The sequence below is a fragment of the Arachis duranensis genome, chromosome 6 (assembly GCF_000817695.3).
Source record: "Arachis duranensis cultivar V14167 chromosome 6, aradu.V14167.gnm2.J7QH, whole genome shotgun sequence".
NCBI lineage: Eukaryota > Viridiplantae > Streptophyta > Magnoliopsida > Fabales > Fabaceae > Arachis > Arachis duranensis.
In genome coordinates this window covers 6387881-6404975 of record NC_029777.3, presented here as the reverse complement: position 1 = coordinate 6404975, position 17095 = coordinate 6387881, and the positions used below count along the sequence as shown (strand labels likewise).

The 17095-nt window shown below is 36.6% G+C and overlaps 2 protein-coding genes across 4 annotated transcripts; one reads left to right on the top strand and one right to left on the bottom strand.

Annotated features, from left to right (window-relative positions):
* The first annotated feature begins 3923 nt into the window (after positions 1-3923).
* LOC107492313 (uncharacterized) lies at positions 3924-5075 on the top strand. The gene has a single exon (XM_016113313.3). The coding sequence runs from the start codon at positions 4077-4079 to the stop codon at positions 4737-4739; it is 663 nt and encodes a 220-aa protein (XP_015968799.1). The 5' UTR covers positions 3924-4076; the 3' UTR covers positions 4740-5075.
* Positions 5076-6418: 1343 nt separating this feature from the next.
* Positions 6419-10682, bottom strand: LOC107492312 (pectin acetylesterase 3). Of its 3 annotated transcripts, XM_016113311.3 has the most exons (14): positions 10363-10682; positions 10197-10279; positions 9990-10119; positions 9820-9893; positions 9509-9595; positions 9309-9433; positions 9153-9213; positions 8910-8963; positions 8746-8823; positions 8526-8631; positions 8289-8434; positions 7816-7919; positions 7145-7183; positions 6419-6821 (listed from the first exon to the last, which is right to left on the bottom strand). In XM_016113311.3, exons 1-14 carry the CDS (start codon positions 10562-10564, stop codon positions 6656-6658), a joined length of 1455 nt encoding a protein of 484 aa, XP_015968797.1. In that variant the 5' UTR covers positions 10565-10682; the 3' UTR covers positions 6419-6655. The 3 variants fall into 3 exon arrangements, with proteins under 3 accessions (XP_015968797.1, XP_020981999.1, XP_015968798.1); XM_021126340.2 differs by lacking the exon at positions 7145-7183; XM_016113312.3 differs by lacking the exons at positions 6419-6821; positions 7145-7183 and having other exon boundaries at positions 7632-7919; positions 10363-10670.
* Positions 10683-17095: the final 6413 nt, after the last annotated feature.

Genomic DNA, 17095 nt, shown 5'->3' with positions numbered 1-17095 from the left:
GAAGAGCTTTGATTTTGTGGCCAGTTCTAGTTTCAATCATGGTTTGAAATTGACAGAAGACTGAGAAGGTTTGGGACTTGATTTGTAGTAGATAGGTACATGTGTATCTGCTGAATGCATCTATGAAACATGCATAGTATCTGTAACCGGATTTACTGGGTATTGGGGCAGGCCCCCAAAGGTCGGAGTAGATAAGTTCTAAGGGTATGGTGTATTGTGTTTGGGAGGGAGGGAATGGGAGTTAGTGTATTTTGCTGGTGCAGCAAGGTGCACAGGTTGTAGTAATGGGAGTGATGTCCTGGGGTGAGTGAATGTTGAGGCTAGCCAAAACGGTTTTGGTGACTTTGGTGGAGGGATGGCTAAGTTGTTTGTGCCAAAGGTCTAGAGAGTTGTTGATATTGGTGCTTGTGATTTGGTTGAGTGGGGTTTCAGTTGTTGTTTTGGTAGTGGCAGTGGTATGTGTGATTTGATTAGGTGAGATTTTGGCTGGGTAAGGGTTATGGTAAGGGGAATTGGCTGGGTGATTGCCATGAGTATGTGGAGCATTACTTGAGTTTGTTGTTATTTCACAAGAATTCAATGCAGCCTCAGTTGGAGGTTTGTCATGGCAGTCATTGTTCATTGTAGTATTGGAATCAAATGCACAATGATTTAAAAATGCAGTAGTACAGTTAAGAGTGTTGGAAAAAGTGTTTGTATTGAATTGGGAAGAAATTGTATCAAAGTTTGCATTTACATTTGAGTCTTCATGGACATTCTTATTAACACTAATTTAGACACTAGAGCTGGTTGTATTATTAGCACTTTCTATTGACTTGCTGCAACTTGTTTTTTTGTTTTTTTTTTTTATTTTTCTTTTCTTTCAACTCATGACAGCAGACCACATGTTTTTCTTCTTTTTCACTTGGTACAGCTTTTTCTTTTTCAACTTTGCAACTTGGTCTTTGAACCTGAATGTCATCAAATCTATACCGTCCATTCCTAAGTCTGCCTTGCAGCATAATTTTTTTGGATTTCTGACATTTTACAGCACATAGGTAAGACCAAAATTTAAAAAATACTCCATTATCTAATGTAAACTTTGATACACTGATTAGATTTTTTGAAATTGTGGGAACATGAAGCAAATTCTGAAGTTTGAAGATTTTGTTTGACATAGATGCATGAATGATAGACCTTCCAATATTAGCAATTCTGATACCTTTTTCATTACTTCCAAACACCTGTTCTGGTCCCTGATATTCTGAGCTGTTGATCAGATTCAATTGATCGAATGTGATGTGGTGAGAGGCTTCTGAATTCGGATACCATCCTAGATCTGAGCTGGTGGCTAGAGTGGTGAGCAGTGCTTGAGGATTTTGGTTTGTTTGCTGAGGTTGTTAAGGTGGCTGCTTGTATGGCTGAGCATGTGGGCTTTGGGGTTGGTAATAGGGCTGGGCTGGTTGGTTGGGTTGGTGATAGGGCTATACCTTTTGGTTTTGTTGGTGAAATCTATCATTTGGTGGTGGAGGTCCAGTGTTGGGGTGTTGGAGTTGTGGATTCTGGTAATCCGGATTGAATCTATGATAGCACTGCCACACAGTATGACCTATCCTCTCACACAGTTGGCACTGGGTCTATTGTTCTGCCACCACGATCTGCCTGATCTGAAGGAGTTTCTTCCTCTGCCTTTTCGACCTGTTTGACCTCTACCATAGTCTCTTGGGTAACTCTCATACGGTGCTTCAGCTTGATATTCCACTGCTTCATTACTTGAATCAAGTTTCTTGTGCACTAGATTTGCATGCACCATATTCAGATTTGCTTTGTGAAATCTCTCATTCACTTCTTCCTACGCTAGCAGTTGTGATTCTAAGTCATTGATGGACATATGATCGGATCTTCCATTAACCATGGTGATAAAGGCACTGAATTCTTCATCTAATCCTTCGAGTGTGTATTCAAAATATTCTTCTTTCGTTAACGGAGCCCAAGAACAGAGAGAGTGTTTGCTACCTTATTAATCTTTGTGATGAACTCTACAGCGGATGAACCGTGCTTCTTGATTGATTTCAGCTGAGCTTTCAGCAACTTGATCTTTGATTTTATTCTTACTGCAAAGTGTTCTTCAAGAACTTCCCAGATTTCATGAGCATATTGACATTCAACTACTTTGTTTACAAAGAATTCGTCCATTGTAGACAGCATCCATACTACAAGACATTCATCTCTTTGCTCTCATTCTTCAAATTCTGGAGTCACCTGCTCTGCTTCTTGATCTTCCACTGAGTTGTATTTTCTTGGCATTGAGCATGCTGAGATATGACTTTGTAATCAATTTGCTTTTATGCAGGCTATGACTTGTCTATTCCAGACTTTGAAATTGTCTTCATCTAACTTGATTGTTGCAGAAAAATTTGCAATTGCAGCCATAGGTGAAGTTGAACGAGCTTGCGTTGCGAAAGAGTTGGGTAGAGCCATGGATCAGAATCAAAGCTCTGATACCATGTAAGGTATCAGATTCTTGAAGAAGGAGAAAAGATAAGAGCTTTGAGAGCTCAGAGAAGGAAGATGAGAGAAGAGTATAGAAGAGAATGAAAGAGAACAATACTATTATTGATTACTTGATTGTGAAAAACTGATCATTAAGGAGATACAATGAAAATATTTATAAGGTGTGATTATAGATTGTTGAGATTGGGAACAACTAACTAAGGGTGAGTATAATTGATTAAGTGTAACTGATAGCTGAGTTGTCATTAACAGCTTCTATCTGTTTAACAGTTTTGTAACTACTTTTGGAGTTATCTGGCTATATACACTTACATATTTAACATATATTTTATATTTTAAAATATATTTTATTTAAATAACTAAGTCGGTGATTATTTTAGTGTAAACGAGACATAAGTTATAGTTATTTACTTGCTCGTCATTTAATTTGTTATTCTTTTTATATCGGTAGATTTCAATTTTTATTGTATGTATCGTTATTAAGCTCCTGGTATTTATTTGAACTAATTTAATATGAGAGAAATCAATGCATTTAACAGAAGAAAGTAAATTTTTACAACATATTTATATAGAGATTAAAATATCATCATTTTATTAGAATTTAATATGACAGAAATATTTAGTAATTAAAATAAATTAATAAAAAATAATCAAAATTTATTTATTTAATATTTATTACTTATTATAACTTATAATAACTAATGATTATTAAATAAAATAAATTTTGACTTTTTTTTTGTTATTTCTTTAACATTATCGTTAATATGTTTTAACAGTAGTTTTAATTTCTTAAGGTTACAGTAGAATTAAATGTAAATGATCAATCTCCCAGAAAGAAAAGAAAAGGAAAAAGGCTGTACTTTTGTCCCCATGAATGCATATATACATAAACTTTAGAATTTTACATTGTATTACTTGTCATATATTTTAATTCTGTGTTGATAAGTAATGCTACGTATACATTAAAATTAGTCATTAAAATCAATTTCTAATATAAAATATATGTTAAAATATAAATATATAAATAAAATAAATTAAATCACATATGTATTTATACATAAATATATTGATAGGTGATTTTAGTGACTAATTTTAATGTATAAATAGTATTTTTATTTTAATTTTGACTGAATTCCGCGTACACTGCGCGTGTGAAAATATAAAAATATTTGCTTAATTTATTCATATACAATTACGTAGGGGGGGATGTGTGATCAACTGTCGATAGATAAATTGGAAATTTGGAATGAGTTTAGAAATAAACCAGAGGTTGTAACTGTAACTAATCCCGAAACTAAGATGATGATAGTATTATTATTTTAAAATAGTAAGCATATGAATTGCGATGTGTGACCAAGAAAATAAAAAATAAAAAAGAGAAAAGAAAGTAATAAAGGGAAAGGGGCCGGTGATGGAGAATGAAGGAGGTAAAAGCATAAATAGGGTGCTCCATCCAACCTGATTCTCTACTATTATTCAAACCACGCTATACTTAGCTTTACTGCACCATAATAACAACCTTTCTTTCTTTCTTTCTGAGCCACACACACACACACACACTTCACTTCTCTCACTCACTCATCATGTCTACATGTCACTCTTGGATGCAAGACCTGGAGGAGGAGGAGGACGACGATGGCGGATTATTCTATCATCACCCTCACAACTTGTCGAGGCTGTCCGTTTGTACCACCAGCAGCTCCATGTGCGGGGTGGATGATGATGCCATGATGATGTCACGCTTGTCCATAGAAGACTACGAAGACGACGGGGACGAGGCAGATGGAGAACTCTCTGGAGGAGAAGAAGAAGGATTATCACTATCCTCTGCCTCTGAAAAAGAAGACTTTCCATCATCAATTGGTAGCAGCTGCTGTTGCTCTCTGCCAAATACGCCTCCAGCAGCAAGAAGAAGGAAGAACAAGGTGTTTGGGGTGAAAGAGAAGGAGAAGGAATATGCAAGTGACAATGGGCCTGGTGATCGTGACGGGGTGGTTCTCATAACCAGGCCCAAGGGTGGCAACAAGACACTGTGTATGGGTTTGGAAGAGGTGAAGGCTTGCAGGGAACTTGGCTTCGAGTTGGAACTTCCTCCTTCACTGGAAACCAGCAGCAGCGGTGCCAACTCCCCCATCGCCAATTGGCGCATCTCTAGCCCCGGTGATGATCCACGAGAAGTGAAGGCAAGGCTCAAAGTGTGGGCGCAGGCTGTAGCACTAGCATCTGCCTCCAAATACGCCACATAATAACTCCAATTTTCTCCTTCATTCTCCCTTTCTCTTCTTCTTTTTTGGCCATTCAGTACATATATATGCTTTTGATTACATACTTTCAATGTACTAGTCTTCATCTTCAATTTTTCCAATCATGAGCCTTGCCTTCTCTTCTCAGTTCTCACTTTTATCACTGCTTGTTACTTTTTCTCTCTATAAATAATACAATAGTGTTTGATCATCATGGAAAAGGCGAAAAGCTATGATCTACTCTTCACTATACTGTACAAGTGTGAATAGTCCCTGCAAAAGTGCAAGTCTTTTAGATGTTCCATCTTTTATAATATAACATTTGTATATTTTTTTCGACTTAGTTTTTAATTTCCACTGGAGCTAGCTCAACTCTTTTCAACTAATATCCTAGCAATATTTTTCACTTAAAATTCATCGTTAAAAAGAAATCTCCAAAACTAACAACAATAAAAGCATCTAAAATTCAAGTAAAAAATAATTAAAAGTGAAATAAAGTAAAACCAATTTAGAGTTTAAAATTTATACTTGAGAATTTATGATCTATAATTTAGGGTGGCTAACCGCTGGTGATGGATGAAATTGTAGTTTTTTTTTAATTAGGAATGAAATTTGAACCCGCAATTTCTAGATGAGTATGGAGATATTATGCTATTTGAATTATAGCTCGTTGGCAATGAATTTATCGTCTTGTCCGGAAGAAAAAGAAATAAAAATAATAATTTAAAAAAAATGATGAATAAGTGAATTTTTTTAATGTATTTTATTGGACATTTTGGTCCGTTCAATATTTGTAGGCTAAATTGTTGACCGAATGGTATTAGTTCTCTAGCATTATTGTTTGATAAATATAAAATCTAAAGCTAAAATCAACTCAACTTTAAAACTTAAATTTAAATGATAACAAATTTATTGTGTATCTCCAACCCCTTAATCTAGGCCATTTGATTGAAAAGTATTCTTGTACTAACATTTTTCTGAATGCTAATGTAAAATGATTAGTACTGTCAAGTTCAAATCATAACAAGTAAACCCTTTCCTAATTTTCATGTGATTACTATTCCAGAATTGAGGTTTAATCAATATAAGATCTTCGAAATGTGAAACACAGAACAGCATCATAAATTTATCCAACTGAAAACCAGACCCACTAAATATGAGTTTAGTTCGTTCACATGTTGAACTTCTTTCTACCTTACATATGTACACGTTAAGCGTGGTTGCATACAAGCTCCTCAAACATGTGCTTGATACCGATAGACGTGTTAGAAGACTAAGAAAATAGACGCATATAATAATGGTATGGCACTTAAGTTATAGGGCAGATTGTTGACTAGAGCAACTAACTTATGGCGGTTGATTTATTTCATGTACTTATCATATTTATGTTGTTGATGTTAACACGTCCTGAACTTGCAACAACATTATTTTCTTTTAGCCCTGCAGTTCTGTAAGTAGTAATTGACTGTGTAGCTTTAATTTGTTAGGCACATTATTTCTGATTTTTTCATCAGAACTACTAGTACTCCTTGTGCAAGAGATCCAAAGTCCAAACTTTCAGAAAAGTAGTTGAGAATTTCATTACATCTTCCTTCTTTAATATCATTTCCCATCAATGATGCATGCTCACATATATGATTTATCATAGGCATGCATATCAGTATGTATCAAGATATGGAAAATGAGCCAAGAATCCCAAGATACAATTTTGGTCAATATTAATAGAACAGATGACTCTAAGCAGGTACAGATATTGAGCCCAATTTGGTAAATCTTTCCCCGGCCTGCTACAGAGGCCCATCCAAGTTATAAATTTTCAGAGCATGCTTATGTTAGTCCCTAGTGCCTACTAATAATACAGTTACAGATACAGTTAATAGTTGGTGCTGATTGAAGCATGGACAAACAAACCTTCCCAATTATGTGGAATGGCTAAAGAATCTTGATAGTACTTCTATTCTAAGGTGCAGTAGGAACATGGAAGTGGGAAACAAAGCACTTAGTAGGTATAGAGCAGGAAAAGTCAACCTGGAGGACTGAGAGGAATATATCATGGTGGTGGTGGTGGATGTGTCATCACTTTCACTGCAAAGGAAAGGAGGGGAGACACATGAGACTTTCCAGTTCCACTTGAGCAGGAATTTCAAACATGGCATTCACAAATTAAAGGCCTTGTTTGGTAATTTTCTTGACAAGTCACAAAATATGTTTGGAGAAAGAGACAACTTTTCTAAGACACTCAACTGTGTGAATTGGAATTTTGGAAGAAAAGAGACGAAAATGAAGAGTTTGAAGGGTAAAAATGGACTTCATTTTACACTTGAAACCTTACACAAAATATCAGTTTACCAAACACAGCCAAAGCTAGGGAACAGGGAAGGAGTGGTAAGTGAAATAAGAGAGATAACCTTATATACTGGGAGCCAACCACGGTAGATCTACCAACACTGCAGGAAGCAGAAAAATGTGAACTAGTCTCACATAGCAATTGGAAAAAACACACAAAAAAGGGTTCACATTCTTGGTGCACGTAAAATGGTGTGCTTGTCTTTTGTTGGTTGGGAAACTTGAGGGGAATGTCATAGACTGAACATAACAAAACAACAGCTGAAATCTAGCCCATGCTTCCAGTTTCCTACCCATGACATGTAATATGATGACTTAGATGACCAATATAAGTCCTATATTTGAACCTTATCATGAATACAATCCCATTGATAAAGATATATCACAACTCAAGCCCCTTCATGGGGCACCTTTCAAGTCGGATCATACTTCGATATTTTCTTTCTTTTCCAGTGTGCAATGCCAATGTATCGTTTATAATTGTTTGTAATATGACATCTTCACATGGTGGCAACAGAAGCATGAATGAACAATTTTGACATTTTTGGATATTTCAAGCCAATTAAATCTTATTGACAAGATTCATTACTTGATATAATGATATATATCTAATTAATTGTATCTCCATAAATATAACAATTGAAGAATGTTAAATGCACAATTATGGCAATCACAATGATGAACTTGTAAATACCAAACTACCACATGAGGAAGCAATAAGCGCTTGACTCACTTGAAGACCAGATTATGGCAGGTTGTGTCACAGGGATAAGCACAATCAATAGCTTTGATAGTTTTTCGATCAAAAAACCAGTCTCCAACAGCAATCGCCACAGGCTGCACAATTAAAAGTGGGCTAACCGGTTAGTTGATTACTTTCTCAGAACAATAAATCCAAAAGGGGGAGGGGGTTGAAACTTAGTGAAAAGCAATAAAATCACTTGTCCTAGAGTCAGCAAACTCAACTCTGTAATTAAAAGGCCAAACTACTGTTTTTTCAATGTTTACCTGCCATGAAATAGTTGGCATTTGATGCATTTACCTTGACCTCACAAGGCATGCAAGTTTTCTTTATTAAAAATATATTAGCTTTTAAGTGAAGAGTTCTGCTAATAAGTGTTTTAAGGCACTAAGATTCTAGGCAAATTTAAAGTGATATTACAAAATGAACCATTTTATAAGCTCGGAAATCCAAATCAGGCATACCATGTCGTTAATAAGCGGAGAGTCATCAGCAAACCATGTATCTTGTCTCTCAGACTGGCAATGAGCAAAACAAGAATTTATGAACAATCCAGTTGGAGATGACTTTGAGAAGTCTTTCACATCATTTAGCAGTTGATTTCTGAAGTCTGATTCAAAGAAGAAGCACAATGAAAGGAAATTAGACCGTTGTAGATCGATATACGTAGTGTAATTTACATAAATAGAGATCAAAATCACCTTGGAAGAACTGTATTTGAGATGAGTTACACCTTGCATGATTTGCTTTACAATCATTCCAAGAACCACTTGGATCTGCTGAATGGGGGGCTAGACTTTCTTGCACCTGATGAGGAAACAATTACACCAGATGTGTAACCTTGTAAGACATAACTAATTACACAAATCGTTAACAAAAAATTTCAGGAGAACAGTGAAACATTGTATTAACTAATATTACCTGCCATGCATCATAAGCTGCATTGAGAAGAAACAATGGAGTTTGAACATGCTGGATCAAGTTTTGAGGAAAGAAGCACTGCAAAGAGAGTTTTCATGTTCAAAATATGCAACTCTAGCAATTTCAATTTAGGAAAGGAATGACATCCAAACTAATAAAATTACCGAAGTTGGATCCAGTTGGTTGAGACAACTTTTTGGTAAGTTTTTTTGTACTTCCTACAACATAAAAAAATCGAGAGATAACATATTAATCCAGTTTTCTGAACCTTATATCATCATGTAAGTAGAAGCACTGAGAAAAGAATTTATCACAAGGTCAAACTCAATGACTTTTAAAATTGAGATTAGATCCAGTAAATCAACAAATATTATATCCAGATTTTTTGAAACTATTCTAGATACTACCTGTAATGTAACTACACCTCCAAACATATTCCTCAGTGTGTGCCCCCCAGACACATCAACTCTACATGACCGAACAAATAACCAATCATATCTATAATTTTTTGTGAGGGTCTGTGCTAGGAGAAATAACATAAAACAATTATATATATTACTTACGCATCAAGAAAAAATCCTGCATCACTCAAACATTTCACTTTGGTAGATTTTGGAAACATGCTTCCGAATTCATCACAATGTATTATAGATGCCAGACCACCTGCAGAGCATCCAGACAAAAGTGCCTGGTATACAGTTTCGTCAATTAGCATCATGCACATTGACAGTTAAAACTAACAACATGAAGAGACATGGGAAACCTGGTTGGCTTTTTGCATTCCTTTGGACATTAATTCCTCGATTGCAGCTAGCCATATTTTTTGTCCTCGAAATTGAAGCTGATTAGCCTGAAAAGAAGTATAAATTAAGAAATCAATAGAACAATAAATTTGAAATTCAGGAATCCCTCAATAAAATCTCTTTCGGTAGAAAAGACATGTATGAGATTGAAAGTAGAGTGCATAGTTTACTTTAGAGTAATTTTCTATGTAGCTATCATTGTTCAAACATATCTATACTTATATGTACATGAAAGGGGAAGCATGTATATGTGGTGTCATATTTTACTGACCTCATTTTGACTGTCTCCGGCGAAAGATGCTCCATCACAGTAACGAATTTTAACTCTGTTCCAGTTAAAGAAATCTGTTCACAATAGATATGATGAGAATACAGAGTTAACACACGTTGCAACCTGCATAAGTATAACTAGTATGCATGTGTAGGGTAAAAGAAAAAAACCAGGGTTTTCTTCAGGTTTATTGCTCAATATCCCCGTGAATGGCAGTGTCTTTTCCATGAATTTAAAGGAACCACGCCGAGTCGTCTTCCTAAAAACACAATTTCTGATGGTATTACACCATCCTCCTCCCTGAACCAAGACAAATTACTTGCACATATTGAAATATTGAAACAGAGACACTATAAGTATATATGTTTTGAATGTACCTCTAAGTGAATGAGCCAACTATTGGCTCCTGATCCGGATCCAGGATGAAAGTGATAGGCAGGCGATGTTCCATCCAAACATACTGCAAATGTAGCACAAGAAAATATAAAGCTTAATAATCAATTTTGAAGTTCACAACAAAGAGAGAGAGGAAGCAGTAGGTACCAGCTCCTTTGGCAGCAGCTCCATTGATAACAGTAATGGGCACCATGAGAGGTTGTGGCTGGGAAGGCTGCTTGCTTGAAACTGATGAGAATAAAGCATCGTTTACAAACTCAGATAGCTGAGCCTCATGCTCAGATCCATCAATGACGGAAACTAGAGACACAAAAGCAAGTGCGGCTATCACAAACACCTTCATTCTCATCGTTTCTCAGAGCTCAAAAACCTCTTTCTCTCTCCTCTCTCTGTCTTACTTTACTTATAGTGTGCACGCACCATTACTGTTTGATGCCATTATTGATTTATAAATTATAATTATATTTTACGGATATGGTAATATGTTATTGTTGTTCCTTTTATATATTATAATATTATTAAATATTACTAATTTGGAAACTTTATCATTTTTCAATTTTATTAATTAAATTCGTTTGAAGCAATTCTATTTATCCATTTAAACATGGATTGTCGATATACGATACGTGATGAAATATTATCACTTTGTTTGATTATACAGCTGACTGCACTTAATGCAAGAGTATGTATCACTTTGTTATTGTTTTTAAATAGAATTTAATTATGGAGTGAATTTTTAGTCAATATCAATAAATTTTTTAATTTTAAAATTATTTTATTACTTTAAAGAGTAAAGTATCGTTTTTATTTCTAATGTTTGAATAAGTTTTAAAGTTGTCCCTAACGTTTGAATCGTCCTGTTCAAGTTCTTAATGTTTTAAAATTAACTCAATGTTGTCCTGCTGATAGAAATCTGTTAATAGAATTGACGGTGGAACAAAATTGAGACGATTTTAAAACGTTAGGGACTTAAATAGGACGAACACGTTGGGGAAAAAAACGATACATAGAAATAAATTTTAATTTTATCCTTCAATAATTATCAATTTTTTACAGTACATTATTATTCAATTATTTTTTAATGAGTAAATGTCAAATTAGTCCCCGAAAGATAGCCCGATCTCCAAACGAGTCCCCGTAAGAAAAAGATAATAAAAATTGTCCCCGAAAAATTTAAAATTAGTAGCGTTAGTCCTTCCGTCAACGTTCCGTGAATTCCGTCAGTGACGACGTTAACTGTTGCTTATGTGGCTGTCAGTGTGGCATATCAGCATGCCAACTTGGCACAGAGTGGCTGGTGACAAGAAATGTTTCCATATGTATGTCAAATTAGTCCTAGGTCTGTAAACCCTAATCCCCTCTTCGTTTTAAATTGCCATTGTTGCTGCAGCTTGAGATTGATTCTGCAGAGGTCGGAAATTCATGACCGATTGCACGATGGGTAGCGTAGGTGGGGGTCGCAGTCGACAAGTCTCGCAATCACACGGAAGCCATGCCTCGAGCTTTTCGCTGCGGTGACGGAGGAAGAACTCCGACCAAGTTTGCTTTTGTGGTCTGAAGACAGTGATCAAGAAGTCTGGGACAAGAGAAAATCCTGATAGATTGTTCCATGCTTGTCCAATATACCGGGTGAGTTATTAATGTAGTCTTCTTGAAACTTCAAATTATTTGAGTTGGATTTTGAAATTTTGGTACCCTGATGTTGTGCAGAAGGGAAGCCACTGCAATTACTTTAGGTGGGCTGAGAACGACGAGTATGAAGGATTAGAGCACTTAGGAGAAGTTAAAACTGATGCACAAATGGAGAGTGATGCTGCTTTGTTGAACCATAACATATCTTGGAGAATGATGATGACCTTAGAAGCTGAAGTAAAAGCACTTAGGATGCAACTGTATTTTGGATTAATAGTTGTGATTGTGGTTTTTATGATTATGTGTATGTTCTTTAGTGGGAAGTGAACCAGTTACTGTGAAAAGGTGAAAAGGATGATGCTGTGAACCTTGACAGTTTTATGTTGTTGTGAAAACCTTGTATGTTCATGTTTCTTTACTAGTAAAAAGGTTATTTACATGCAACATTGTTGTTGATCATAACATAATGTAAGCAAATCAGAATAAGCAGAATTAAAATTAAGTGAAGTAAGGATGGCATAACATCATAACATCACCAATGGTGTACTAGTTTCCATTGTCTCAGATTCAAATAACAACATTGTTTTAACATGATAATAAACCAAAAGGTAGTAGCTGACAGTTGAAAGCAAAGCAGTATACCATAAAGGGCTATACAAAAAACAGAGCTATACAAAAAACAGGGCTATTGAAGATACCGGAACTACCACATTGTTTATAAATGGTAAAATGTAGCTCCGACAAAATAACAGATACTAAATGCCCTATATTTTAGTTCTTCAAGTCTTGAATTCATTCCATGTCTTTTTTTCTGGGAGGTTTGAAACCCGGAGTTGGAACAAATGTCATGAAGCTGGCAAGTTTCTTCGCTGTTGCGGAGCTGCTACCCTTGATGGTTTCAGCAGATACAGCAACTGCTCCTGGAGAGGCATTTCCCTTTGCCCTGGCCCTGGTGACATGGAGTTTTGGAGGCCTTCCTCTTTTTCTAGTCTGCATCAAACAGTTATCATCATTGTCTTAAATCAGAAATAGCTACAAGTAACCAATGCTCAAATTAAAACTCGTTAGAAGATTACCTGAGTGTCATTGGTTGAGGTTTGGGATTGTTGTGTCAGTGGAAGCTGAGCATGCTGTGTAACAGGAATTTCAGTCTGTTCATCTGGAGCAGCTACTGCCACTGCGGCTAGTGTCTGTATGGACTGAGTATGATCTTCCTTTCCTGCTTCTGGACCAGGTGCAGGTTGTGGTTGTTGAACAGCTGCAAGCTGCAATTGCATCATTTTTGCTTTCTCCTGAGCATCGTCTTGCTTTTTCTTGCTGCACGTTCTCTTGTTGTGGCCCACCTCTCCACAGTACATGCATCGAATTGGAGCATACTTCCTTTTCATTTTTGTCTTCGTGCCAGTGGATCCTTCATCCTTGTCCTTCCTTCTATTTGTTGTTGGTCTGCCTGGTTTAGGTTTGATAGGAGGTGGAACAGGTGCAGGAGAACCAGTTTTCTCCTATAGAAAAAAAGTAAATTCAATAACAGATACAAGATTAATTATGCAATACCTCCATCAGAGCATTCATCAGATTCGATGTCCTCATAGCTGGAGTCATCAGTGTCAATAGCTTTATCCCTTGTTCTGTCAGCAGCAGGCCTATGCTTCTCTCTGTGATATACTTTATTGGGCCTAGAACACTCTACTCCATCATCTCCACTATCACTGTCACTACTGTATATGGAATCTCCTACAACTTTTGGAGGCTTGTACAAACTGTCTTCAGCACTATCATATGAATCATGAGATTCAGTGTCATCTGCAACTGGAGTTGCCTTAACTTGCCTTCCAGATCTTGTACTGGTTGTGGCATTCACCTTCTTGCTGATCTTGGCGGCTGCTGTAGCCTTGCCACTCCCTTTAGCAGCCTGGGGTTTAGTCCAAGGTTTGGGCTGCTGGACGGGCTTTTGCATGGGCTTGGTTTTGGGCTTTGTACTGGGCTTAGGTGTGCGCGTACGTGTGGGTTGGGGGTTGGGCTGAGGAGTGGGCTGAGGTGTGGGCTGAGGAGTAGGCTTAGGTGTGGGCTGAGGAGTAGGCTTAGGAGTGGGCTGAGTTTTGGCTCTTTTTGGCTTAGGTGATTTTTTTGTTCTCTTACTGTAATCTTGGGACATTGAATCATTGTGGTCCTTATTCAGTTTCTCTGCTTCTTCAGGTATGGTTGGGAAACAAAGTACTTCATCATCATCCTCGCTCATGTCGTCAACCACGTGTGGCTTAGACACTACATGCTCAAAATAGATGTTGATGAGGTGATGATTCCTCCTGCAATCCTTAACCAATTCCAACAGATCAGTGTCATTTTCTAGCCTCCTCAACCCATTATCCAGCAGTGTTCCAGGAATTTTCCACAAGCAGTTGTTCATCTCAGCATATCCCAACTCCTTGTAGTATCCCTTCACAAAGAAAATGTCTAGAGTGTCTGAATCTACACCATTAATACTTCAGTATTATCTGGTTCATAACACATATAGCCTGATTCATCTGTTTGGAACTTCCCACCATGGTGAAATACAAAGGTCCTTGGGGGACCTTCCATCTGAAACCAAAACAGTAACACACACAACTGATTGCAAATCTTTTTCATGGAGAGGCAAAGCATATTCAACATCAACTCCCAAAATGAATCTAACACACAGAGCACATACAACGTTCTCAAGAATCCAAAAACATGGTCATATATCATGGATAATCACCAAAGTCCTAAGCCTGAACACAGTCTCCTAAACCCTAACATTGCAAACAGTAACAATGGATTTCCAACGATAATACAACCACAATGATCAGGAGATAAAACCATACTAACTCTCACAAAATAAGAAAATAAAGCTAACCTACCTCTCACGCAAGGCGATGGACTGCCATTTTTTGTTGACCAGCGTCGTCGCAAATCGGTCACCAACAACTCCAGCACACTGTCGTCCTCGGTCAAGCCTGGTCGTCGCCGTTCAATGCTTCGTCTTCCTGGAGGAAAAAACTAACACACAGGGATTGCAAGGGTTCTTTCTTTTCAGAAGAAGGATGCAACTAGAGAGGGAATACGAAACAGGGATCAAAACCAAGCGTTGTAACGGGGAGCACCTAAAACGACGCCATTTAAGCCATCGCTGATGTGTCACACTAACGGCCAAGTCAGCATATGTTCACGCCGTTACCCATACATTTGACGGAAGGACTAACGCTACCAATTTTAAATTTTTCGGGGACAATTTTTATTATCTTTTTCTTACGGGGACTCGTTTGGAGATCGAGCTATATTTCGGGGACTAATTTAACTATTTACTCATCTAAGTAGATTACACTTAATCTCATTAATTTTATTCTAAATAAATTTATTTTTTTTTGTAATTTTACTCTTCAAAATTTTTACTCATCATAAAATATTTATAGAATGACTAGTACTTAAACTTGTGGGAAAAAAATGATACATATACAATAAAGTAATGTGATTTTAGTCATTTTGCAAATATTTCATGATGAGTAAAAATCTTTAAAAGTAAAATTATAAAAAAATAAATTTATTTATAATCAAAGTAATGTGATTAAGTGTGATTTATTTAAATGTAATTAAAAATAGTTGAATAATTATGTACAGTAAAAGATTGATATTAGTGAAGGATAAAATAAAAATTTATTTCTATGTATCATTTTTGTTCCCAACGTTTTTGTCCTATTTAACTTCTTAATGTTTCAAAATCGTCTCAATTGTGTCCCGCCGTCAATTCTATTAACAGATTCCTAACAGTAGGACAACATTGAGTCAATTTTAAATCGTTAGTGACTCAAATATGACGATTTAAATATTAGGGACAACTTTGAGACTTATCCCAAACGTTGGAGACAAAAACAATACTTTACTCTACTTTAAATTTTAAATTTTAAATTTCAGACCAGACACTTTAGCCCCTAACTAAAATTAATCACTCGATTGGTCCCTAACAATTAATTCCGTCAGTCACTTAGGTCTTTGGCTCCGTCAACTCTAAGGAAAGACAAAATGGTCCCTGACAATTCTAACAGGGGACAAAATGATCCTTGACAACTCTAACATGGGACAAAATGATCCCCTAACCCCTTTGTTCGAAAATGACACTGTTCTTTCTCAATTTTCATCATATCTCGCATAACCCTAACATTTATACTCTCCTTCTTCACCTTCACAATCTTTTTTTTCCATCTTTTCCTTCCTCCTCTTCAACTTCAAGATCAAGCCATTGTGTAACTGCCACGCGTGTCGCATCTACCTCAACATGTTATGGACCACACACTTCCTAAATCTTTGTGACCGGTACACCCACCTCCTTCGCACCTCTCCCACCAGAAGCATCCACTTTCACGTCCTCAATAACAGCATCACCTCCAACCCCGACAACGTCCACCACATCTTCAAGACCAAATTCCACAACTACCCCAAGGGTACGCCTTTCTCCACTTTCGAGCAAGTAATATAGATTGTTGGACATTAGGATATCATGAGAAGATATTCTCCTTCGACATCATATGCAAATTCTCATTTGAAATGAACCTCGAGTGTTTCTCATTCCTTTCCCACCGAAGTCCAAGTTGACAGACTGCTTCGACCTCGCATCCAAACTATCAGTACAACGAGCAATGTTGTCGTTGCCGCTCGTATAAAAACTGAAGCGATTACTGAACATTGGTTCGGAGAAGAAATTGAAGGAAGCAATCGGAATGGTGAACAATGTGGTCATGGAGATGATAGGACAGAGGAGGAGGGAGATGACGACGACGACGGATCTTAACAAATCAGACTTGCTGTCTAGATTCATGGGATCCACTGAAGACGACAAGTACTTGAGAGACATAGTCATTAGTTTCCTGAGTATGAATTAGTTGAGAACAAGTTGAGGATTTTTCTTCTTGTGAACATTGAAGTTGCAGAGTGTGCATTGTGTAGCTTGAAGTTATAGTATTAGATTGTTAGTGTTATGCGAAATATGATGGAAATTGAGAGATAACAGTATCGTTTTCGAACATAGGAGGTCAGAGATCAATTTTGTTCCCTGTTAGAGTTGTCAGTGACTATTTTGTCATCTGTTAAAGTTGACGGAATAAAGGACCTAAGTAACTAACAAAATTAATTGTTAAGGACCAATTGAATAATTAATTTTAATTGAAAATTAAAGTGTTTAGTCCAAATTTCTTTAAAGATCAAAATAAATAAATACTCTTTAAATTTTTAAAAA